Source organism: Capra hircus, chromosome 19 (genome assembly GCF_001704415.2).
Source record: "Capra hircus breed San Clemente chromosome 19, ASM170441v1, whole genome shotgun sequence".
Taxonomy (NCBI): Eukaryota; Metazoa; Chordata; class Mammalia; order Artiodactyla; family Bovidae; genus Capra; species Capra hircus.
In genome coordinates, this window is record NC_030826.1 from 43,077,873 (window position 1) to 43,102,147 (window position 24,275).

At 52.3% G+C, this 24,275-nt stretch overlaps 2 protein-coding genes and 1 long non-coding RNA gene across 8 annotated transcripts in view; 2 read left to right on the plus strand and 1 right to left on the minus strand.

The window, feature by feature from the left end:
- DHX8 (DEAH-box helicase 8) overlaps positions 1-3,606 on the plus strand; it is a 28,645-nt gene extending 25,039 nt beyond the window's left edge. Inside the window, exons 19-23 of the mRNA XM_005693898.3 lie at positions 443-580; positions 1,051-1,179; positions 1,355-1,551; positions 2,015-2,194; positions 2,883-3,606. Coding sequence (XP_005693955.1) covers positions 443-580; positions 1,051-1,179; positions 1,355-1,551; positions 2,015-2,194; positions 2,883-3,102 — 864 coding nt within the window. The 3' untranslated portion in view covers positions 3,103-3,606. The remainder of the gene's footprint in view (positions 1-442; positions 581-1,050; positions 1,180-1,354; positions 1,552-2,014; positions 2,195-2,882) is intronic.
- ETV4 (ETS variant 4) lies at positions 6,857-22,341 on the minus strand. Of its 6 annotated transcripts, none has more exons than XM_018065176.1 (13): positions 22,118-22,341; positions 21,468-21,578; positions 21,199-21,292; positions 20,930-20,977; positions 13,902-13,955; positions 12,579-12,705; positions 11,826-11,987; positions 11,173-11,441; positions 9,086-9,160; positions 8,863-8,931; positions 8,549-8,721; positions 8,181-8,282; positions 6,857-7,742 (listed from the first exon to the last, which is right to left on the minus strand). In XM_018065176.1, exons 2-13 carry the CDS (start codon positions 21,525-21,527, stop codon positions 7,518-7,520), a joined length of 1,458 nt encoding a protein of 485 aa, XP_017920665.1. In that variant the 5' UTR covers positions 21,528-21,578; positions 22,118-22,341; the 3' UTR covers positions 6,857-7,517. The 6 variants fall into 6 exon arrangements, with proteins under 6 accessions (XP_017920665.1, XP_017920663.1, XP_017920664.1 ...); XM_018065174.1 differs by having other exon boundaries at positions 12,579-12,702; positions 21,468-21,610; positions 22,118-22,272; XM_018065175.1 differs by having other exon boundaries at positions 11,826-11,969; positions 21,468-21,610; positions 22,118-22,272.
- LOC108638306 overlaps positions 20,946-24,275 on the plus strand; it is a 31,849-nt gene continuing 28,519 nt past the window's right edge. Inside the window, exon 1 of the long non-coding RNA XR_001919758.1 lies at positions 20,946-21,006. This is a non-coding gene — a long non-coding RNA (uncharacterized LOC108638306). The remainder of the gene's footprint in view (positions 21,007-24,275) is intronic.

Below are 24,275 nucleotides of genomic sequence, written 5' to 3' on the forward strand. Positions count from 1 at the left end.
GGATTCCTGTTTCTCCATATTTTGCCAACACTTATTATTTTCTTTCTTAAATTATAGCTGTCGCCATCCTAGTGGGTATGAAGTGGTATTTCATGGAGGTTTTGATTTGCATTTCCCTGATTACTAGTCATATTGAGCATCTTTTCTTGTGTTTGTTCCCATTTTTATATATCTTTGGAGACATGTCTACCTTTGCCCATTTAAAAATTTTTGTCTTTTGGTTCTTGAGCTGTATATTCTGAGAGTATTTTTAAAAATTTTTCCCAAGAAAGTACGTGTTTTCTAACAGTCTTGAGGTTTGTGTGACCCAGCCCTCCTGCTAATCGCTCTGGTAGCTTCCTAATTGCAGTTGAAGAAATAAGAAGGTGACAAGTAGTCTCCGTCCATGTGAGCACTGGTGAGGCTGACCCTGCCATCTACACATTGTTCCCTTCTATTCTAGGCCATGGGCATCAATGACCTGCTGTCGTTTGACTTCATGGATGCCCCGCCAATGGAAACCTTGATCACAGCCATGGAGCAGCTGTACACGCTGGGGGCCCTGGACGACGAGGGCCTGCTTACTCGCCTGGGCCGCAGGGTAGGGGACAGCCCTAAGCCTCTGGTGCTTTGGGGAAGATTCCCCGGCTAGCCTTCCATTCTTTCTGTTCTGTATAAAAAATTAAGCTCTGAGGCCCTGGATAAGCTTTGACTAGAATTCTGCATGCCTGTGTTTAACCTGGATTTTCCACTATTACTTGAAACTATTTCTTCTTTACAGAAAAAGAAATTCTATCCAACTAATCTTACCTCATGATATGTAATTGAGTTTAGCCTTTGAAAAGATGTCTATAAAATTCCCACCTACCCCAACAGTAGTTATAATCTTGGTCATATACATTTTGTTGAAATTTATTTGGGAAATTAAAAAAAATTTTTTTTCCGATAGAGCGAGGCATCCCCCATCATCATGCTTGGGTAAACTTCCTGCGGTCTGTTACCCACTCTGACCCAGGACTCCAGGTGGGTCTTCCCCAGGGTCATAATTGTAGTTTCTTCTTCTCCCTCTAGATGGCAGAGTTCCCTCTGGAGCCAATGCTGTGCAAAATGCTGATCATGTCTGTGCATCTGGGCTGCAGTGAGGAAATGCTGACCATTGTGTCCATGCTGTCTGTGCAGAACGTCTTCTACAGGCCCAAAGTAAGGAGTGCAGGCCTGTGTTCATGTAGGGATCAGGCGGAGTTGGGTAAAGGCAGCCCATTGCCACCCGAGTGCTTAATGTGCACACTTGATTGGGCCATAGAGGGTGTCCCGGCACTGCTGGGTGTTCAGTCAGTAGCTTGGGTGGGAATGAGCTTCTCCCCACTGCTTGCAGGATAAACAAGCCCTTGCAGATCAGAAGAAGGCCAAATTCCACCAGACCGAAGGGGACCACCTCACCCTGCTGGCCGTGTACAACTCTTGGAAGAACAACAAGTTCTCCAACCCATGGTGCTATGAGAACTTTATCCAGGCTCGTTCTCTGCGCCGGGCCCAGGACATTCGCAAGCAGATGTTGGGCATAATGGACAGGTAACACCTGGTGACTTCTCCTGTTCAAGTTGAGTTTCCCTGAATGCTGTGCCGTGTACATGTGTCTCTGCATGTATCTGTGAAGCTGCAGGCACCTGTATTCTTGCTCGGCATAAAAAACTCTTTTCCATCTCTTGTACTCCTTCCCAGGTGAGGATGGGGCTGAGAGTCACTTTAGGAAGTTCCTAAGAGGAAGATGATATATTAGTTGTTGAAAATGCTCTTTGTTTACAGCATCTGTGACATTATTAGTTGGGTTGAATTATAACCCAGGCAAAGTGTCTGGCTCTTGTGGCATCCATCTTGCCCACTGTGTCGAGCTGGTGCACTTAGGACTGGAAGGAGGGTCCTAGTGCCGACTCCGGGGGCCCCACGAGGCGGGTGTTGGGTACTGTTATTCTGGAACCTCAGAAAGCAGAGTAGTCTCCCATCTTTGTCCTCTCTTAACTTATTCTCCTGCAAGACACAAGCTGGATGTGGTGTCCTGTGGTAAGTCCACAGTCCGAGTGCAGAAGGCCATCTGCAGTGGATTCTTCCGGAACGCTGCCAAAAAAGACCCACAGGAGGGTTACCGGACACTGATTGACCAGCAAGTGGTCTACATCCATCCGTCCAGTGCTCTCTTCAACAGGCAGCCCGAATGGTAGGTGGACAGAGAGAACTTGGGAATCAACTGGCCCTTTGTGTTTGTGTCCCCACTCACACCCAGCACTTCCTAAAGCTTATGTTGCTAGAGCAGCAGAAGCCTGAATTAGACACGATATCAGGCCCTTTTGAGAGAAATAAAATCACAGGGGTGTGAGCTAGGAAGGATCTCAGAGATCTAGTGAGGTGATTAAATTTTTATTTTTTCAAATAGTATTTTTAAAACATTGGAATCTTACCCACCTTAACATAAAACTGATTTAAAACCGCTGTGCCACCATGGTGGTAGAAGAGAGCTGGAGACATAGAGCCTGGCCTACTTGGCTTTCCCCATTCCCTTGCGGCAGCCTCCAGGTCCTCTTCAGGGTCCTGGAGTTCTGTGGAGACAGCCCAGAAAACCACCCTCACACTTCACAGAGCAGGAAACAGGTCCAGAGAAGGAATGTGATTGGCTCCATGTCACTTAACTCATTGGAACAGGCAGCTTTCTTGTAGTGAGAGGTGTGCAGACACTTCAGTATTGGGGTGTGGCTGTCATAAACAGAGACTCCAGTCTCCTCAGGGTTCAGGTCGGAGAGGTAAGTGGGTCAAGTGCAAGCTCAGCTGAGGCCCGCCAGGGACCATGGTGACTTGACCATGGAGCAGGTCCTATATTGGAGGCTTGAACTCTCTCTCTGGCCCCCTAGGGTGGTGTATCATGAGCTGGTGCTGACTACAAAGGAGTACATGCGTGAGGTCACCACCATCGACCCCCGGTGGCTTGTGGAGTTTGCACCGGCCTTCTTCAAGGTCTCTGACCCGACCAAGCTAAGCAAGCAGAAGAAGCAGCAACGGCTGGAACCCTTGTACAACCGCTATGAGGAGCCCAATGCCTGGAGAATATCCCGAGCCTTCAGGCGGCGCTGAAAGGCAACAATCTGTTGGCCTGACCTGCAGCCCTGGGCCAGGGCTCAGCCTCGCTCTTATTGATGAGAAGCTGGTCCTGGGGATACAGCTGTCTGGTGGCTGAATGTCTCAACTGGGCATTTCCTAAACTTGACTCTCCTTCCTTCCTTGGTGGTAAAATAGAAACGGGTTTACGCCTGGTGTGATCAGAGCCTCCAGGCCCCACCACCCCAAGGTGGGGCCAACAGGGCTCACACCCGACACGAGGTACACACTGCATCATCTCCAAGTAAGGGGAAACTTTTGCAGCTCTCAGATGGGAAAGGGGAGCCAAGATCGTGTGCTTCGTGGACTCAGTGAGGGCCCTGAGGCCCTGGCTGGTACTCTGTAGAGGAGGAAGCCGTGAAGCTCATCCAAAGTGTTGGCCTCCCCCTCCTTCATACCCCTGTCCAGCCCCTGTCCAGCCCCTGTCCTTTTGTTTAACCTCCTGCAAATATTTATTTTCATAAGGAAACAAAAATGGTTCTCTGTGGCTGTTGCTTTTAGCTGAAAGGTTAGGCTATTGGCCTGGGCTGAAGGTGGGGAGATTTAGTATCTGAGGCTTCAGTGGAGAGTCCCCTGAAACCAGAGCCTGAGGCTCTTTGGGCTGAAGGGTGATGCACACCCAGACCTCCAGTCTTATCTCTCAGCATCAGCACTGGTCCGGAGCTGCGAGGACCGCACCGTGATTAACCACATCCACTGCACAGGCATTCTGCTCTGGGAGCCTGAGTGATTACAGATGCTGCATATTGAATACAGAAGGCTCTCCCTGGCTCCCTCTCCTGCCTGCCAAACTCACAACATGCAGTGCGCCCTATTTCCTCTTGAAACACACAAGTAATGACACAACTTTCAGCTTATTTTTGGTTTTATTTTTATCCCCCTGATCTCTGACAGTTTTCTCTGGTCAAAGCCTCTCTTCCTCCGCCCCAAAGTGAAAATCATTGTCACACCTCTCAGAGCCTGTTAGTGCTGCCCGGGACCTGTGCTCCTGGCCGCGTGCTTGGTGGTTTCCTCCTAGCATTTGGTTGGGGAATGGCCACCTCCCAGGGCCCTGCTCACATTTCCTGAGAAGCCTCTGGACTTGGAAGACCATCAGGCAGATGCTGCCAGGCCAGGCTGTGGAACTTCCGGGAAGTTGGTCTAGTGGAGAAACCCCTGGCAGATTGGGCACATCCTGTGTTATGGCCGGAACTGCCTCCATTCTGTCTACACTTGAGAGTTCTGAAATGATATAAATACTAGAACTACTCTACAGTGGTACGTTGGACACTGAAGGAGACTATACAACCTACTAGGATGTGAAGGAATATAGGCTGCTATTGGGCAGCAGACCAGCCTAAGGACACAATTCAGAAACAACCCAGCAGAGTCTGCTGACGGTATGCCCTGCCCCTTCATTTAGCTGAGTGAGCTGCGAGTCTCAGTGTGCCTCTCAGGAAACCTAGGCCAGCAGCTGAAGTCAGAGGTTTTAAAGATCCTTTAAGGCCTTGTTGGGAGACAGAGGAAATTGAAGCAGAAGCAGAGGCTGGCTACCCAGTCTTAATTCCAGGCCAGGTCTGTCTGGTTTAGGAACAAACTCTGGGTTTGGCAGCCCACCTGTCCCAGCTGGGTGACCAACATTGACGGCATTGGCACCTCTGAAGTCATCACCGCCAAGAAAGGAGGTTTGGATTTTAAGCTGAAGTTGGAAAGGGGATGTTTAGCAGGCCAAGGCTGAGAGCGGGTGGTCATCTTTCTGGGTAAGGTGAGCAAAAAGGACCCAAGCTCTGTGGGTCTTCTTGAACATCTCCCCAAAGAGCTGGGGTCACCGTCTCTGCTCTGACGACAAGGCAGGGGTCTGCCCTTTTGACTGTCCGTGACAAACAGCATGTAGGCAGCAGTGCTGAGCCTTCCTCAAGGGAATGGGGCTCCCAGCCAGATGGGCAGGAGGACCTGCCTGCTGCTTCTACACAATGGGGCCCTTGTTTCTCTTCCTTGAAGCAGTATATCCCGAGATTGAGTGACAGCCCGAAGAGGATGTGGGTCTCGTGTAAGGAGCTGGAATCTTCTTGCTGTTTATCCCACCCCTGCGGGAGCCTAGCTCCAGAGTTTCCTGCCCCTGCACTTGTGCTGAGTCTGTGCCTGTCTGTGTGTCAGGGAACCGTCCTATGGGCCATGTGTCAGCTCTCCTGTTGGGAGCGCCTTGGTCCAGGGCTTCCCTTCATCCAGTCTAGAGTGCGGTTCGGTTTTGGCAGTCTTTCCTTCAGCCAGAGAATTCTCTCCTGTGGTCGTGGTTGTGGTCTGGTAGCCATCTCCTCAGAGGAGTGCCCTCCACGTGCAAGGATTTGAACAGTTGTGAGGAGTGGGTTGTTAGCATTCCAGAGGACAGAGGTCACATGTCTCAGCCTGTGGAGACCTTTCCAGGACCCTGTCTCTCCTCATAATGCACCTACTGAGACCTCAGGGTTTATACTTGACCTTTACACCTCTTCTCACCATGATAGCCTAGGTTTCATGTACAATTACAGGCTTCCCTGGTGGCTCAGACAGTAAAGAATCTGCCAGCAATGCAGGAGACCCAGGTTTGATCCCTGGGTCGGGAAGATCCCCTGGAGGAGGAAATGGCAACCCATTCCAGCATTCTTGCCTTGGGATATCCCATGGACAGAGGACCCTGGAGGGCTATAGTCCATGGAATCACAAAGAGTTGGATGTGACTGAGTGACTAACACTCATGTACAATTATGTATTTGTAAAAAATTGCTTTTTAAAAAATTTTGTCTATTGCTATAAAGTTAGCACAATGTTTTCTGTTTCTGGGCGGAAAAAAATAACATTGCTTTTTTTCTGTGGGTAGTGGTCAAGAGGCATCTCTTCCTGTAGTCTTGGCCTGAGTACTGGACAGGGGCTGTGGATGAAGCATCAGCTGTGGTTAGGCTGGCCCCGCCCCAGCGCAGACGTTTGCTGTGGTTCTGATGTAATTGGATGGAGAGCACCTGTTTTCACCTGAATCTGGCTCCTACGAAGCTGTTTACACAGGGACTGCCCATCCTGCCCCTCCCTCCTCCACAGGCCCTGTCATATTTCTTATCATACTTGCTTTCTAGATGTCACCACTTTTTCAGCCTTGGCTCCCACCTCCCAACCCTGAAAACATGGCCTAGGGTTCTATTCTACCCCAAGATCTGAGCAAGGAGAATCCATGCTGTTTCCCTTCCCATTTCCTGCGAACTCACTGGCCGGGACCCAGGGCTCAGGGCTGCTCCAGCCTCCCTGTACCCTCTTGCCTGGGTGCTGCCTTTTCCCGCTCCCCTCCATACAAACTGTCCCCACCTACAGCAAAACAGCGACCTGGAGCCACAGCAGGAGAGGGGACCCACCATTGGGGTTTGTATACATGGGTAGCATGGTCATGGGAGTTTACCTGTGATCACAGAAACCACAGACCAAACCCTGCCTAAGGAAGCCCCAGGAGGGCTTCAAGGCTCTCATCAGTCCCCCTTCCACTAACCTGAACGGGGAGATGGCTGCCCATCAATACATGAGATATTTCAGACAATCCTCTTGATAATTCTGGGAGGGAGAAGTCTGAGCAGCTATCACTGAGCCCATTTTCCAGAGGAAAAAGGTCATTTGTTTTTCCTAAACCCATATGGGAGGTTAAGTGTCAGGGCCAGAGCGCAAACTCTGGTTATACGTCTTTGAAACCCCAGATCCTTCTCCCATGGCAGCAAAGAGGACACAGGAGAACTCACAGGAGAAGCAGGGGCCTTTATTAGGGTCTGGCAGATACAGTGGAGGTGAAACCCCAGGCCTGGGCCTAGGAAAAGGCAGAGGAGAGGCAGAGGCCACTGGAGCAGAGGCTAGCCACCCCCCACACCTCTACCTGGCAAGCCCTCCCCTACGCCAAGTTCCTCACTCCAGCCTCCCCCTGCCTCTGGGAACAGAGCACCAAGAACTGCCAAGAAGGACCCTCTAGGGCCACAGCTTGGAGGGAAGCACAGGATCCAGGCGGCCGTCTCCCTACCATGAGAGGTCAGGAAAGCTCAATGTCCCCGCCCTCCAACGGGATGAAGTGGGGAAGCTCCTCTGTCCCCCAGAAGAGAACAAACATGTTCTCTGTAGTGGGGAGAGGGGAGAGGGCTTGACCTGTAAGCAGGACCTACCTAGAAAGAGGCCAGAGGTGAGGCCCCCAACGGAATTTCCCAGACGCTACCTTCACGCTTGAAGTCTCCCCTTTCCCTTCCCATCGGTTCTGGGGAGCAGCTCAGAGTCTGGGCCGGAGTGACTGATGGGCAGAGGAGATCTACTCCAAAGACATCTGTGGGTTTCAGAGTTGGGGTTTCCCCGACACCAAACTCAACTATGTACACAGGCAGCAGCCCCGGCGGCAGGGGAGCAGCTGCAAAGGGCTAGTAAGAGTAGCCACCCTTGGGGCCAAAGGGCTGGGCAGGGCCAGCCAGCTCTGGGAGGTAGGCGGGGCTCTCGTCCAAGTGGGACAAAGGGACTGTGTCCTCCTCACTGACCGGCCGGTCAAACTCAGCCTTGAGAGCTGGACGCTGATTGTCCGGGAAGGCCAGAGAGAAGAGAGCCTCGGGCTCGCACACAAACTTGTACACATAACGCTCGCCGGCCACCTGTAGGGGGAGAGGGCTGAGTCAATGTGGGGGTGGAAAAGCAGCCCTCCTTCAGGCCCAGGCAGATGCGTGGGTTCCTCCTGCTGCTTCGTTTAAGAAGATGCCTCCCTTCACAGTTCTTTTCCATTATTGCTCATCACTTTTTTGAGAGAGGAAAATCTTAGGGTTGTCCATAATTTCTGGACTTTTCTGACTGGTTCATTATGTGCTCCTTCAAACTTGCTGAGAGATGCTCTCCTACCCTCAGCACCTTTCCACAGCCACTGCCCCAACTCCCGTGTCTTTTTTTTTTTTCTTTTTGGTTGCACCTCACAGCATACAGAACTTCCCCAACCAGGGATCAAACCCACCTCCCCTACAGTGGAAGTGCAGAGTCTTAGCCACTGGACCACCAGGGAAGCCCGCACCCACCCTGTCCTTGGACCCTTAACCCCTGACCTTTTGCATGATGCCTTTCTCGTAGTAGTATCGGAGTGAGCGACTCAGTTTGTCGTAATTCATAGCTGGCCGGTTCTTCTGGATACCCCAGAGCCTGGCGACCTGGGGACGGGATAGTTGGGGGATGGCCAGGGCAGCTCAGCAGAGGAAATATGGGGGGCAGGTCAGAAAGAGCACTTGAGATTCTTGGAGCACATGCTCAGCTGGCCCTGCAGCTAAGCACCAGCCTGCAGACCCTAGTTTGGCAGGAATTCAGGTTAAATAAAGCAGCAGTGCTGGTGAAGGCACATGTTACCAGTTCCCAGGGTTTCTTATCTCCAGTCCCCAACGCTGTTGGGAGGAGGGGTGGAGACATCTGAGAGGCCCACCTCCTCAGGCTCAATTAGTTTGAACTCCATCCCCCGGCCGGTCCAGGCAATGAAGTGAGCATTTGTCGGGTCATCGAGCAGGGCCACCAGAAACTGCCACAGCTGCAAGGCACCCCGGCGCTGGTAGGGTGGTCCCTCTCGGAAGGCTCCCATCCCTTCCTGCTTGATGTCTCCTGAGGAACATAGGAAACAAGAGGTGGAGGGCTTGTGCCTCTGGTGGCCCAAGCAACCCTGTTCCCTCTCCCCAGGCCCTTTCCCATGAAATGTGATTCCTGGGGGAGGACACAGAGGGCTTGAGCAGTCACTTCTCTGACCTTCAAACTTCTCAGGGACGACGCAGACATCATCTGGGAATGGTCGCAGAGGTTTCTCATAGCCGTAGCCTTGAGGAGGAAGTGTGGGGGTCATTCGGATCTGGGGGTTCACTGGTACAAGACCCCAGAGTCCAGAGGGACTCCTGGCCAGGAGCCCCTCCCCCACAGCAGGACTCTCTCCAACTGGAGGGCTTGGCAGGGGAGGAAGAGGGGGCTGCCTTACCCACGGTTCTGTCACCTGGAGAGGGCCCGGAGAAACCCTCTGTGTGAAGGTACATTGAGGCATACCCAGGGACATCTGGGGGGAGGAGAAAGAAGGGAGATGTTGGAGGTGGCTGGGGTGGGGGCGGCAGTCCCCCACACATTCAAGAACATGCCAGCCTGCCTTCCGGTTCTTTCCCCAGAGGCCCGCCTACCCCCAGGTCCCGGGGGAAGTTCACCCAGAGGGAGTGTCAGGCTCGAAGCCCTCAGCTTGAGGGCTGGGCCAGACGGCCTGGATGGCAGCAGCTGAGGCCGGGCAAAGCTGCTCCACAAGGCCCCGGATTCCAGGAGCAGCTGTTTCCTGTGAGTTTAGAGGGGAGGGGGAGGGTAGAGATGAACCTCCGGGGAAAGGGTTCGGTGTCCCAGGCTAAGATTCCCCTGGAATGGGCTGACGTCCGGTCAGCAGGGCAGGTTCCAGCCGAGTGCGGGTGTGAGGGAGGGAGGAAAGGGGTGTGGGGGCAGGGAGAAGAAACACATGTATCTATTTGTGGAAACGGCAGTGGGCACACCCGGCCGGGCCCTGTTTCCAGCTCTGACAGTAAGACAGTCCACTCTATTTCATTCCATTCCACGAGATTGACACCCCACCTGGAGGACGCTGTGGTGCAGCCAGCTTGTCAAGTGCCAGCCCCTTCCTGCCCTACCCCCTTCACTCCCACTTATGAATGAGATGGTGAAACCCGACACCTCCGGGAGGAGGCGGGAGGGTGGGCTCTTTCGTGCCTCCATTTTGTGAATGGAATTCCTGACTCCATTCGGAGGAAGCTGAAGGGGGAGGGGCAGGAGTTCAAGGGCATGTAACTGGAGCTCCTCCGGTCTGCCTCCTTTGAAGGTCAGCGGACAAGAGCGTCTCCCTGCTACTTCCTCCTCATTGTGGGACAGGGCTCAGGAGTAGGGCCCTGGGCTGGAGGAGAGGGGCTCCCTTCTGGTTCTGATTCAGGCAGCCTGGGGAATTTGGGGCTCATGTCCCTACCCCTAAAAGACTGACACCAGGAAAAGGGAAATTCAAAACACTCTAGGCAGGTCTGAGCCTAATCTAGACTCTGAAATTTATTTTTTTCTAATACACATGGCAGATGAACTCCAATTTGGAGCTGGTAACAATGTTAATTAACTTGGGACTTCCCTGGTGGCTCAGATTTTAAAGAAACTGCCCACAATGCAGGAGACCTGGGTTCGAACCCACACCTGGGTCCGAAGATCCCCTGAAGAAGGACATGGCAACCCACTCCAGTATTCTTGCCTTGGGAAATCCCATGGACAGAGGAGCCTGGTGGGTTACAATCCATGGGATCACAAAGAGTTGGACACGACTGACACACACGACAGTGTTAACAGGAGACAAGATTTCCTGGGCCTTTCCTTGGGCTTTTGAGCAGTCGCTGTTGTTTATGAACACCGTGGCTGAGTGCATCTCATTTGCATCAACAGCCAGGTGGAACTAGAATTTAAAGTAGTTGCTACTTCCAGTCCCCAGCTCTGGCCAGGATGGTGGGTTGTTTCAACCAGGAGGCTCAAACAGGATGCGGAAACCGCACCTGAACCCTGCCTTCCAATTGGGAAGTGTGAGCCTGGCTAGTTCAAGTTCATGTTTCTCCTCATTCAAATCCCTTTGTATTTCTTAAGCTTCTGTGGGGACAGAGACCAATGACACGTCATATTCATCTGTGTCCACCAACTGCACACACTCATGCTCCTGGCATAGTACTTCTGTCCCAGTAGGTATGTAAGCCCCCAAACACCCGTTAAATAGAAATGGGAAGAAATGCCTTAACTTTCCTATCAAGTCCCAAGCTAGCCGAAGGCAAGGACCTGCACATCTCACTTATCTCTTATCTGAATATAAGTCTGCTGACTGAAAAGGGACAGTTCTTTTTGAATCTAAGAAAAGAAGTGGTAGGTGCGTGGGTTGAACATATGAACTAGTAAACGGATAGGAAGGGGAGACATGCTGTGTTTAACGGCACTGTCCACTCGATCACATGCCACCCCACCCAACAATCCCCTTGAACAATCCTCCTCCATCCCCTTCCCGGGAGTGTCTCTTACCTGAGTCGTAGGAGAAGTCCGTCTGCTCCTGTTTGATCACCACCCCCGCCCCTGGGTACCTGTGCCCACTGACTCCACCCTGGCCCACTGCTGGCTGGCCGGCTTGTTCATACAGGGGGTCAAGGTATTCCTGCTTGAAGCTCTGCTGAGGGTAGGGTGGGCAGGGCTCCGACAGCTGGTGTTGGTAGGGGGCAGGGAGGGGTTCCCGGCCTGCTCCCTGAGAGGGTGTGAAGGAGTGGCAGACATCCAGGGGCTGCTGGAAGATGGAGCTGCATATGGTTGGATGGAGAAAGAACAGAAGAGAATATTAAAAGTAGTCCTCCAACCTTGAGGGATGGGATGGGGAGGGAGGTGGGAGGGGGGTTCAGGATGGGGGACACATGTACACTCATCGCTAATTCAAGTCAATGTATGGCAAAAACCACTACACTATTGTAAAGTAATTAGCCTCCAATTAAAATAATTAATTAAAAAATAAAAGTAGGCCTCCTTGTGCCTGCTGCTCTCAGAGCTTACAGAGTGTGGGGGGCGGGGGTGAAGGAAGGGGCAGGGAGAGGTCAAAATCCTCACCTTTCCCCATGCCAGGTCTCTTAAGGGCCAGTGAAGAACACTCGAGAAAAACTGGTGAGAAGCAGCTCTCCTTGTCTCCTTACCTGTGCTCCCCGAGGTACCCATGGCCAGGGTGGGGCTGGGAGGCGCTGGAGGATCTCAGGAAATTCCGTTGTTCTGCCCGGGGAAAGGGCTGCAGGGGCGACTGTCCGGGGGCACCAGGGGCAGGGGACTTGATGGCGATTTGTCTAGGAGGGTCATAGGCACTGGAGGTGAGGGGGAGGGAGACAGGGGTGAGGGGGCAGAGAAGCTGGGCAAGCATCTTTGAACCCTTCATTCCCTGGGAAGTCAGGTCACAGGGATTATGGGAGAAGAGAGGGTGCCAGGGTGCCAGACTCTGCCCCAAATCAACTTTTTTTTCTTTCTTAATCCTAAAGCCAGGTGTAATCTTGAAAACACCTCTCCCCAGCCCACAGCAACTGGGTAGGGTCAGACAGTGGCTTCTCCAGTGGAAATACTCTGCTGTTTTTAATATTTTGGCCACAACGCGAGGCATGTGGGTGGGGGGTCTTAGTTCTCCAACCAGGGATGGAATCTGCACCACCCGCACTGGAAGTGCAGCCTTAACCACTGGACCACCAGGGAAGCCCCTGCCCTGGTCTTAATATACATCCCTTGAACCCCTGTTTTTTCATCCTAACTACTCAGGAAATCCTGAGCTATATTACCCTATTACAGGAGCTCAGAAATCCTTTCTATTATCTAATCTGCATCTCAAATGCTGCCACTGCTCACCAGGTGCCCACCCCCAACCCTCCATCCCACCCTTCCTTCCCCAGGGCATGGCTAGGGCTCACCTGGAATAAAGGCACTGCTCGCCATGGTGATAGGGGAGGGGGGGCTTCCTGCTGCAGGACAGGGCCGGGTCTGTGCGAGGACTCTGGGGCTCCTTCTTGATCCTGGTGGTGGGGCTGTGGAAAGCTACTGTGGGGGTTGGGGGAGGCAGAGCAAGGCCAGAGAATGTCACAGGAGAGGCAGGAAGAGCTTCTGATGCCTTCTGACATCTGCTTGTTAACCATCAGTTGGATGCTGGTATAGCCTCATCCCCCTTCTCTGGGTCACAATTGTCAGAAGAATCACAGACACTTCTAAGAACAGTCTGGCTATTTATATTATGTCTAGTTTTATACTTTTGGCTCATGTCCAGTATGAACCAAAGAAACTCTAAAGTTCAACATTTAGTGCAACCCCAACCCACCCCCACCCTGCCCAAAACACCTTTGTAGGAGCAAGCACATCCAACCAAAGGCCTGTGGTTTTCCTGACCGTCCTGGAAAATTCCAAGGGAGAGAAATGTTTTCTTATTTGGGGCTATAAAGCATCTTTCTTTTTCTGGTTAAGGTTGGATATTAGCCCACTTGCATGTCAGCTGACTAGCATCATACACACACTCCTAATTATCCATGAAGAACACTGGCCTTTCCTGTGGCCCCTGCTGGATCCGCCAACTCCAGCCACCAGGCTGAGCAGCAAAGCGTTGGTTTCAAGACTGCAAGTGTGAGTCAAAAACCCACAATCGACTGCTCTGTTGTCAATTATTTGTGCTCTGCTTCATCTCATTGGTCAAGGCGGTTGAAAGCTAAGTATCAGACATTAAAGCAGGGTTTCTCAACAGTAGCACCAGTGACATTTGGGCCACATAATTCATTGTCCTGGGGGCTGTCCTGAGCATCACAGGATGTTAGCAGCCTCCCTGGTTCTATTCATTAGATGCCAACAGCACTCCACCCTCAGTTGTTAACAACCCCAAATGTCAACAGACACTGGTCTCCTGAGGTGCCAATTATCCCTAGTTGTCCAGAAGTAACTTAGAATGGTAGAATTGGCCCCCACTGCACTGGTCCAAGCCCCTCGTTTCAGAAATAAGGAGAGGATCAGAGAGGTGAAGCGTCTGCTCCAAGGTCACACAGCTAGAATGGGCAAGCCCCGACGTGCACCAAAGTTTTCATCTCCCAATTACTGCTGGGCCTTTTGAGTCCAAACCCAAGAATGGGGAGCTCTGCCCTTCACCCTTTTTTCAGAGGACAGAACAAGTTGATCTTCTGTGATCCTCTATCCCTATGACTCCTTTCCTGCCCTCCCCTACTCCCCATCCCCTCTACCCAGGGCCCTCTACTCACAGTTTTCTGAATGGAAATCAGGAACAAACTGCTCATCACTGTCCGGTACCTGAGCTGCAGAGAGAGGTCAGAGGTGAGTCTGGGCTGGAGGCCGTGGATGGCAGCCCCTGGCAGACTCCATTATTGCAGCCCTGCAGATTAGCACCAGCCAGAAGGGGCAAACAGTTTTCCTAGGACCGAAAGTAACTCCAACCACGTCCTAGCACCCTCCCTTCTCGCGGCTCCCTTAACACCCTGGAGGGAAGGCTGCAGTTCTCAGAACCCGTCTGAGCAGATTCCAGAGTTGTGTCTTAGATGCTTTGTCTTTTTTCCCTCCATTTTTCTCAAGTGAAGATAACCCAGCCCCTCAGAGTTTACAGAGTTCCCTCAAAGCAGCGTCACATCTGGGATGGGCAGGCATGACAAGGAATGAGAGTCTGTGGACTTAGAATCACATGGGAAGATTCTTAATCTGGGCTGGGCCCAGAACTTCCCAGGTGAAAGGTAGAAATCTAGAGCCTGGGAAAGGAGATGGAATAAAAGGAAAAGACTGGTTCAAGGAGGTGATAAGAGTATGACAACGGAAGAGGAGGAGGCTGGGGTCACTGGCAGTCATGGTGCTTTATCCCTTTGATGTGCAACTAGGAGAGAGAAGGGCTTCCTAAACTGGAGTTCTGAGGAGCACTCTCAGGGTGCCAGTGTGGGTGGAGCTGGGTTTGGGGATTAGGCAGGAAAACTAAAATAGCACAACAGCTCATCCGTGGCCCCCAGACTGGATATCCGGGCTCTGATTTCTAGTTCTTATTCTGGCCTCGCCAACTCCTTCAGGTGGGATCCAGCTGAGTACCTCTGCTGACCCGAGAATCTTTGCCCACTTTTTGCCTCTTTCTCAGGAATAACTAGATCACAGCAGGAAGGGAAAGGGTAGACACCTAGAAGGACTTCCTGACAGTCTGGGAAGAGAGTGGCTTGAAAGTAAGGCGATGGTACCCACAGAAACAGGTCTTTCGTCCCCTGTAGGCTGCTCTCAGTGGGCAATGGGAAAGCTCATGGATAAAATGATGGGAGAGTTGGAAATGGCTGGTAAGGGTGAGGGATGCAAGGAGATGGCTGAGAACACTGTCACTTGTCCCAGTCTATACAGGACACACCCCAATCTCTATGGCTTCCCTCCTGGGACAAGGCTCCACTGTCTTCCTTGGATTTCAGCCATGACCTCAGATCAGAACTCCCTCCTCCTACTCTCCACATGGCTGTCAGAGGAATCTTTTATAACAGAAATCCACTCACTTCTCTCCCTTGCTTAAAGCATGAACCCCAAACTCTTTGCCCTTGGCCTCCATGGCCCCAAAGGTTCTGGCCCTTACTTGTCTCTCCGACCTGCCTCTCCTTGCCTGTTACCCTCCAGAGCTCTGGTCTCCTTTTGGGTCCTGATCAGCTTGACCCCTCTTCCCCACATCCTGGCCTGTTGTCTTCTCGCCTCTGAAGTCTTAGCTCACTTTGCCCTTTCAGAGGCCTTCTCTGACCACCCACACTGAACTGGTCCCTCCTGGCTCTTGATCACATCCCTGTTTTATTTTTTCCCAAGCACATATGACTTCTTGAAAGTATTCATTTAATTTATGCATATGTAATTTATGTGTACTTTATCATCCATCTATTCTACAAAGAAGTTAAGCTTGCTGAGGGCAGAAGATGTATCTGTCTTTGTCTGACTCCCAAGCACCCCTGAAACAGGGTCCCATTCAGAATAGACACTCAATACATTATTTGTAGACTATATGAATAAACTTACAATGACCCCTGTCCTCAGGCCAGTGGGAGTGGGCAACAGGGGCCTGGGAGCAAGAACTAAGGAGATCCTAACCAACCAGCCCTTCCTTCCCCTTGAGGGCCCCCTCTCCACCACCAGGTAAATATTAGAGGCAGGTCCTCCAGGGAAAACACATCTCACAAAGGATGCTTAAGGCTGTGATCAATTGCTTGGCAGGTGGATTCTTTATTAACTTGCTTTAAGACATCAGAGGTGTCAAGTGCTTTAAAATACACATTTATCGAGGAGAGGGATAAGTTGGGAATATAAGATTAACAGATGCACACTATCATTTATAAAATAAACAGCAAGGATTTACTGTGTACCACAGGGAAGTCTATTCAATATCGTGTAATAATCTAGAAGGGGAAAAATTTAAAAAAGAATATAGGTATAGACACACATGTATATATGTATAACCAAGTCATTTTGCTGTACACCTGAAACCTAACACAATATTGTAAAGCAACTATAGTTCAATAAGAAACAATGAAATAAAATACATATTTATTTATAGATTGGTGACTTCTTGACAGAGGGAACCCAACGGCTGAAGGGTTTAAGAATCAGGAAACCCCCAGCCCCTAAAGAACTTATGGAAGAAAAATCAGCACAGAACAATTCGGAAGTGATCAAATAGATCAGTAGGGCATGAAATCCCTTGGCAAAAACAAACAAACAAAAAACCAACACAATACATCTTTTTAGGAGCGCAACTAGGGCACAAAGGCAACCATTCCCAAACTGGCCCCAATCAAGAAGCCTGGGACACTCTTAGAAACAGATTCCCAGGCCCCACCCTTGGAGAGTCATTCCAAAGGCCCAGGGTGGGGGCATCTATCTATCTATCTATCTTTTTTTTTTTTTTTCTGCCACACTGTGTGGCAGGCATATGGGATCTTAGTTTCCCAACCAGGGATCAAACCCTCGCCTCCTGTATTAGAAACTCAGTCAACCACTGGACTACCAGGGAAGTCCCAGGCACCTGTATTTTAACACACGCCCCTGGTAGCCCCTAAGAATAGGCAGGTTTGGAAAACTGGATAAAGGGAAGGATGCAAAACCTCAACTGCCCAGGAGGGTAAGACCCAAGCCCATCCATGCTGTGCCCTTTGGCACAACCATAAGTGAGAGCCCCCCAGACGGACAGAATGGGGGTGACAGGAGCAAAATGAACACTATTTCCCTCCCTGCTACCTGGGCAAGAAGGGTCCCCAGGGTGGGAGAGGTCAGCACATGGGGGAGGCTGACGCACTCTGGGCCCCCTCTGGGGCTTCATTAACTGCCGGTTTCCACTGAAGTAATGGGCTGGGGGCATCTCCTGCTGGCGTCACAAGCCAGGTCACATCATGGTAGCGAACCCTGGGGTCATCTTGACTTTCCTCTTGCCTCAGGCCTGAAGGTTTGACCAGAATCCCCAGTTCCCAAGCAGTCCAGGAGACCACCCCCAGCACCCTGGTAATACCTCAAAAGAGGTGGTGCTGTCCTCATCTCAGGCCAGGAGAGATCAGCCAAGGCAAGAATGGGCTGTGGTGTGAACCCTAGTGCCTGCCTGGCCCCTCCCCAGAGTGCCAGCTCCTCCCAGAAGGGCAGGACAGGGCCTCTGTGGCTCAGAGACTGTCAAGGATGGAAACAGGAACACAAAGCCTCGCGTTCCTGGAGAGCAGGAGAATTTCTAATGACCATGTTTGGTCTCGAGTGTCAGCCACTCTTTATATATTTGTTGACTTGGCTGAGCTTAGGCTGCCAAGCCAGTGTGCCAGGGTCTGCCCCCAACTCCATCCTGGCACCAAGGTGGAGTTTATTAAGAAAGGTGCCAAGCCAGCATAATGCCCAGAAAGAGAATTTCAGGGAACATCCCTCCAATGGGAGGGGAGTCAGTAGAAAAGGGGCTTAGGGGCTTCCCACCTGGGCTCCAGGAGAACAGGTAGGCGCAAACAGCCAAGTAGCGAAGCCCATCCCAAGTAAACCACCCACCTATACAATATATACTCCATCACCTTCTCCCTCTCTGAGGGTCCAATTACATGGCAGAGGGGCCTCTTAAGGAGCCCCAGTGGAAATGGGGGGAGGCATCCCCCGGAGCTTCTCCTCCATTTTGTCACCACTGGCCTCTCCCTCTTACCCCAGCCCCACCCTGGGAGTATACTGGAAGGAACCAGTTCTCTATCTATGGAGGGGACGTTTATCCCCAAGAGCCTTCTGGAAGGGGAGGAGACAGAAAGATATAGAAGGAGGCATTGTAGCTAGGGAAGACCAGAGGAGGGAATTAACCCCATCTCTTCTCACAGACAGGCTGAGCCCCAGCGTGCACACACATGGATTCACACACACCCAACTGCCTTTTACTTCACGGCTTTACACGGGTGAAACACATCCACATGGGATCTCTTTTTGGATTTACAAATACGAACAGGGAAAACCAAAGGACGAGGGGACTGCAGACCTCAGAGGAAGACTTGGGACTGATGGTTCTTATGCAAAGGGGAGCACAGACCCACCCCTTTTAAGATCTCATAGGAGCTATGGATCCTTCTCTTAGAAATATTCACATTCCTTTGTGTATGTTGCACCCCCAACGATTTTATACACATATCGGAGGACTCAAGGACCCCTACAACCTATCCACAGAGCTTGCGGGAATCCATAGACCCTGTATGGACTCCTGCCTCATACAAAGAACATACATGACCCAGAGTCAACGTTCCTTATCACCAAGAGACCAAAGTCATTGCCTCTGAGGGTTCCAGAGGGCTCCCCACAAACCCGGACAGGAACCCTTGACCAGAAGCACATCTTTGACAATAACCAGACGCAGCTTGGGCTCAGCCGGTCTGAGCCCGGGGTTTCCCTGCAGTAGCCTGGTTCTTTCTCCAGCAATTCAGCAGATTCCCAGGCACCCCGAAAACAGACACACCTTCTTAGTCTCACATCACTCCACCCCTCTATCCATCTAGAAAACCCCCAATCCAAAGATGTCTGAGCTGCCTCCACAGACCCCCACTCACCCTCACCCTCTATGTTGCCTGGACACCAGATGCTGAACCCACAACCACCTCCACCAAAATCCAACCTGGTGTCACCCTAATTCTTCACAGCCCCACCCACACTTCAAGGACCCACGGCTTCAATCCAAATTGGGGCTTTAGGGAGAAATCAAGCTCCGGCCCCCAGTCCTACACACCCCACCACTGGCAAGTTTCCAAAGGAACTAGTCCCTCCCTGCCACCCCAAAGCTCCCTCTGGGCTGCAAGGGTCACTGACCTGGTGGGAAGAGGCAGGAGAGGAGGCTGGGGTGGTGCTGGGATGGTGCAGGGGGACAGGGCCCCGGCAGCTGCATCTGTCTCCGCAGAGAGAGCGAGAAGGAGCAATCGGCCACAGCATCCCCCCCTCAGGCCTGGCCATCCATCGCCAGCTGGGAACCTGAGCTGCTCCCTCAGAAGGAAGGAGAGGGAACCAAGGAGATCCCAGCGCCTCCCCCCCACCGAACCTGCGTCTTGCGATCCCCACCCCCACCTCCCCACCCACTGGATTTAAATGTACAGGGACTTCCAGGGCAGCAGCAGCGTGAAACACACACTGGCTGTCACACTGACACATGCAGATAGACACAAGTACAATTTCTAGATCCCCACAGCCAAGGGGTGGGGCTTCCAAGGTTGACAGAAGATGAGAACATCTTCCTTCCCTTCACATTCCAAACCCTGCTGCTTCCGAAACGCCAACATGAGCCTACCCCTAGATTACAAGCCCCAGGAGCTGCCCACTTCGGGGAGCCTAGGGACCCTCAGCTGGACAGACAGGAGCCTGGCAAGCCAGACAGAAATCAGGCTTTAGGAAAGGAAGTCTTTGAGAGACCCTGGAAACTGACACCACTGCGTTCTTTTAGCTCCAGCTCAGCTCCGGAACCTTGAGCGGAGGATGGGCAGGATGGGCAGATTGGGCATAGCTCTGCTTGTAATTCACAGCTGGGCACACAGGGCTTGCAGAATCAGGAAAGACAGCCACAATCTCCCTAGAGCCCTTAGATCTCTCCAGCACCCATGAGGACGTTGAGCCTTGAATTCCAAAATGTCTTGAGTGCTTGCTCCATGCTAGTCATTTTGTTAACGTATATGTTTAGGGGGATACCACAGCAGTCACAATAGATCTCGTCTGTCTAGTCAGGGGTCTTTCCCTTTTACTCCAGGCTTTTAAAGATGGTTCTAGAGGAGCTGGGTTTGAGTTTTAAGAAGTCATCCAAGAGACACAGGTGGAGGGATGGGGAGAGCTCAATGAAAAGCCCTTAAGAAGGGGTTCCTTGTGCTGTGCTTTCTTGGGTTTCAGTGTTACAGTGAAGGGACCCTCAGATGGGGGTATTAACCGTTCCCTCTCAGAGACTGTCTCAACACCAAAAGCCACCTACCTGCAGTCCTGCTAGTGACACCCTTGGGCTCTACCCAAATACACCAAGGGATCCCACTAGGAGACCTCCTAGAACACACCTCCCTATACAGAGGCCCAGCTACTGACCCCACTCCAGTCAGCTCGCAGCTCACCCCCTCCACCATCACTCCCGACTCCTGCCCTCAGCAAACTGGAGGAGCAATTTGCCTAGGGAAGGAGGAGGGAGGATCGGCTGCCATTAGAATTACAATCAAGGCGATTTGGGGGAGAAGCCCTGGGCTGCTTTGCCAAAGTAATGCAAAAAAAGAAAGAAAAAAAGAACTATTTAAACTTTTGTTGTTCTCTGGCTCAGACGGTAAATCGTTTGGCGCTAGGGGTTGGGAAGAAGAGAAACCAAGGGGGTAAAAACGAATGTTTCGGCAATTCCAGAAGACAGGTAACAAACGAATTGCTCCTTCTCTTTCTCCTGTTTCTTACACTCATTCCCCCGCCCCAAAACCCTAACACACACCTCAGCCTGGGGGCTGGTGCCAAACAAACTTTGCAAATGAAAATTTCAACCAGGAAAACGGGCCTGGGGCCAAGTTCCATTCAAATAAGCAAATACCCCACACAATGGTCTGATTCATCCCCAGGCCTAGTTACACAAGCCTGGCTCTGGGCAGAGAAAATAAATATCAATATAAGTATCCACACAGGGCGCTGGAAAGAGTGGAAAGGCAGGAGACTTGGGGAAGGGCCTTGCAGAGGCCCTGGAGGCCAGCAAGAGAGGAAGTGAGCTAGGTTGGAATACTAGGGGTAGACAGCATCTTGCCACCCCAATAATAGAAAAGGTCACAAAACTACTCACCTTCAGCGAGCCACGTCTCCTGGAAGTGACTTAAATCCTGGAAGAGATCTGAGGGGGTGAATAATGGAATGGAGAAGGTGAGGTGGAGATGGCGGTGGGAGAGTGGGGAACCCTAAGGAGCCCAGTGACCTCCCCCTTGGGGGTTGGGGGAGAATGAACAGAGTCCCTTGGAGGGCAATTTTTTGGGGGGAAAAGGGCGAGGGTTCCAGGTTCAGCCCTCAGGGTGTGTGAGGTGGGGAGGGTCGAGTTTTATCTCGCTGTCTCTTTACCTTCGGAGTCGGGGGGCGGCAGGGAGCCCGGGTCCATGAGCTTCCCCTGTGGGACCGTCAGAGCTTCGCGCAAGCTCCCATTTCCGGGCGATTTCTGCGGGGAAGGGGAAGAATGCCCCCGAGTCACCCTGAGGCCGCCTTGTCTGGGGGGCGGGGCTGGGGTCCCGGGGTGACTCAGGGGCGGGCAGCCCTGGACCCCGCTAGGGCCTCGGGGTGGGTTGGGGCGGGTGCAGGGAGAGGGCGGGCGTGGAGGCCGGCGCGGCGCTCACGCTGCAGAAGGTGTAGGGCACTTGCTGGTCCAAGTATCCGCCTTTCATCCTCCGCTCCATCCGGCCGCTCCCTCCGGCCGCACGGCCCGGGCCCCGCGCGGGGGCAGAGACCTGGGGGCGGGGGGGCTGCGTTCGCACACCGTCTGGGGAAGGCAGCGAGGTGGGGGTGGGTAAGGGCGGCGGGGAGGGGCAGTCCCGAGGCTCCGGGTCCGACGGCAAAACTTCTCCGACTCACTCAGGCGATGGGGAGGTTTCCGCCTGCAGACCTTAGTGCCGCCACACTGCCCTCCCGCCAAAGGAGGTCCCACCTGCTCCTGGGAACCGGGGTCGCCGTTTCGGCTGCTTTCTGCAGCCCTGCTTTGCCCAGACTTGGTTACATAAGACGTGTGTGTGTGTGTGTGTGTGTGTCTGTGTGTGTGTGTCTGTGTCTGTGTGCGCGCGCGCGAGTGTGCGCTCGCGCGCGGAGGAGCAGCAGGCGAGGCGCGCACCATTTCGCACGCCCACAACTCGGGCGCCCCCTCCAACCCTGAATCCCAGCGCCTCCCACCCCCTGCCCTGGAATCTGCGGAGGCGGTGATGAGAGTGTGGTGAGTGTTGGATGCGAGGCTGGGAATCACAACTCTCCCTCCCTCTCCCTCCCGTAGCCTCACCTGAGGCCCGGGCGTCTGTACTGGAGCCGCGAGGGGTCCCGAGCATCCCCTCCCGGGTTGCACCGAGGGCCGCGGGGCTAGGCCGGAGCTAGGCGGCCCCGGCCCCGGGTCCCTAGCGCACCGGCTTGTTTTCCGGGCGCCGCCGACAGTTGTGAGCCCGGGGGAGCCTCTGATTGGTGCATTTCCTTCGCCTCTGCCTTGGCTTTATCCACCCCCCACCCCGCTCCCTTTGTTTCATTGACTTTTGTGAATGAAACCCCAGGGCCCGGCACGCCCGCCAATCCCGAGACTCGCCCAGCCGAGCCGGGGGGGGCGGAGTTTCCCAGCAGCGGGGGCCAATGAGAACTCAGGGGTTGGCTCCCGGTTTCATTCACCGCTTGGGCTCCCATTCATAAAAAAATAAACTCCTTGCGGCCGAAGTTCATTCATAAAGAGCTGAGAGAAAACCGGGGAAGCCAAGGACCCGACGGCTTCTCTGTGGGACTCGGTGGTGACCCTGACGCTCTGCTAACTCCTCCGGCTGGCGTCTGCACACGTCTCTGTGCATCCGCGTGTACGTGGGAGTGTGAATGTATCTGTGTGTGCGCCCTGGGGGGAGGCGAGCGGACTTGCATGCCCAGAGGAACAATAATAACGAGCATTTATGAAGCTCTCTGCTTCCACGTGCTCATTTCATTCCCATAAGCTGGCGAAGGGGTTCTATTGTTTCCATTTTACAGAGACTGAAAATGAAAACTCAGAGAGGGGCGGTGGCTTGGCCACTCGGGGCGTCTGGAGTTTGCAGCCCCCGACCATCTACATTTTCCGTATAGTCCTTTGAGGCCACAATTAAGTGAATTAAAGTTATGTGACAACTGATACACAGTAGGCGCTCAATAAATGTAAGCTGGCACGGAATCCAGGCTTTTCCTCAAGGGTCTGTTCTCTCAAAGCTGTTCTGTGACCCACTTTCTATTGATTGAAGCAGAAACTGGAGGCCCGGCTTGGACCTCTGAAAATGCATTTCTCTCTCTGCTATCTTTCCTCTTATCCTGAAAGCAAACACAGGGTATTAGGGAGCAAAAACCCAGAGAGCTGATGATCTGAGAGCAGGACTGCGTTCCGTTCTAGCCAACAAGCTTCTCACTGTTTGTCACCTCATTCATTTAGTAATTCATTTGATAAACATTTATTGTGCCAGACACAGTGCTGGGTGCCACACAGGAAGCTGTGACCAAGACAAACACTTGATGGGAGCTGGGCTGCTTAAGCTAGAGCCACGGGGGCACATAGAACTTGAAGTGCCCCAGGTCTTTTTTTTTTTTTTTTTCCTGTGACAATCTGAGTCTAGAGTTGATGCGTTCCTTTGAGGAGATACTGATTTTGTTTCCTACCTGTTTGTGATAAACTCTAGAGACTGACCAAACCTCAGGCTTGGTTTCAAAATTCATCTAATCTAACACCCCCGCCCCCCCCCCCCCCCCCCCCGCCACTTTCAAGATGTGGCTGTGGAACTTCAAAGAAGGAAATGATACATGAAAGCTGTTGTCAGGGTCAGAACTGGGACTAGAACACCAAACCTCTAGCACCTGTTTAGGGCTCATTTCAGGAGATCGTCCCGGGCAAATGAAAATAAACTTCCTTCTCTCTTTTAAAAAAAAATTATTTCTTTATTTGGCTGTCTCGGATCTTAGTTGCAGGCATGTGGGATTTTTAGTTGCAGATCTAGTTCCCTGACCAGGGATCCAACCAAGGTGCCCTGCATTGGGAGCATGGAGTCTTAGCCACTGGACCACTGGACCACTGGCGAAGTCCTCACTTCTCTCTTTTCAGCTGAAACGTTTAAGTCTCATGCCTACTGCCTCTCTTCTCCAGGAAGCCTTCCAGAGAGCCCTAATCAGTTCCTTAAAGACACTACAACGTTCCTGCCTATATCTCTATTGTTGAAATCTTTTTCTGCTACATGGTCATCGACTGTATGGAGAGTTCTCCAGGGCCTGGAGAAGATCTCATTTGATTTGCCTCTTTAAATCTTTCCCCATAAGCCTACTTCATGCTTATAAGGGTCCCAGGAAATACTTGTTCAGTGAGTAGGTAGTATTAATACAATAAAGACCAAACTAATCGAGCTTAGCAGAAACCCTGCCCAAGAAAGGAGGGACAAGCCCAAGCAAATCCC

Excerpts from the sequence above, each read along its gene's own strand:
- ETV4 (XM_018065173.1), bottom strand. The coding sequence starts at position 22,163 with ATGCTCGGGACCCCTCGCGGCTCCAGTACAGACGCCCGGGCCTCAG. Across the intron at positions 21,611-22,117 it reads TACAGACGCCCGGGCCTCAG|ACGGTGTGCGAACGCAGCCC; the intron begins GTGAGGCTACGG and ends TGCCTTCCCCAG. Across the intron at positions 7,743-8,180 it reads AGAAAGGCATCATGCAAAAG|GTGGCCGGCGAGCGTTATGT; the intron begins GTCAGGGGTTAA and ends CTCCCCCTACAG.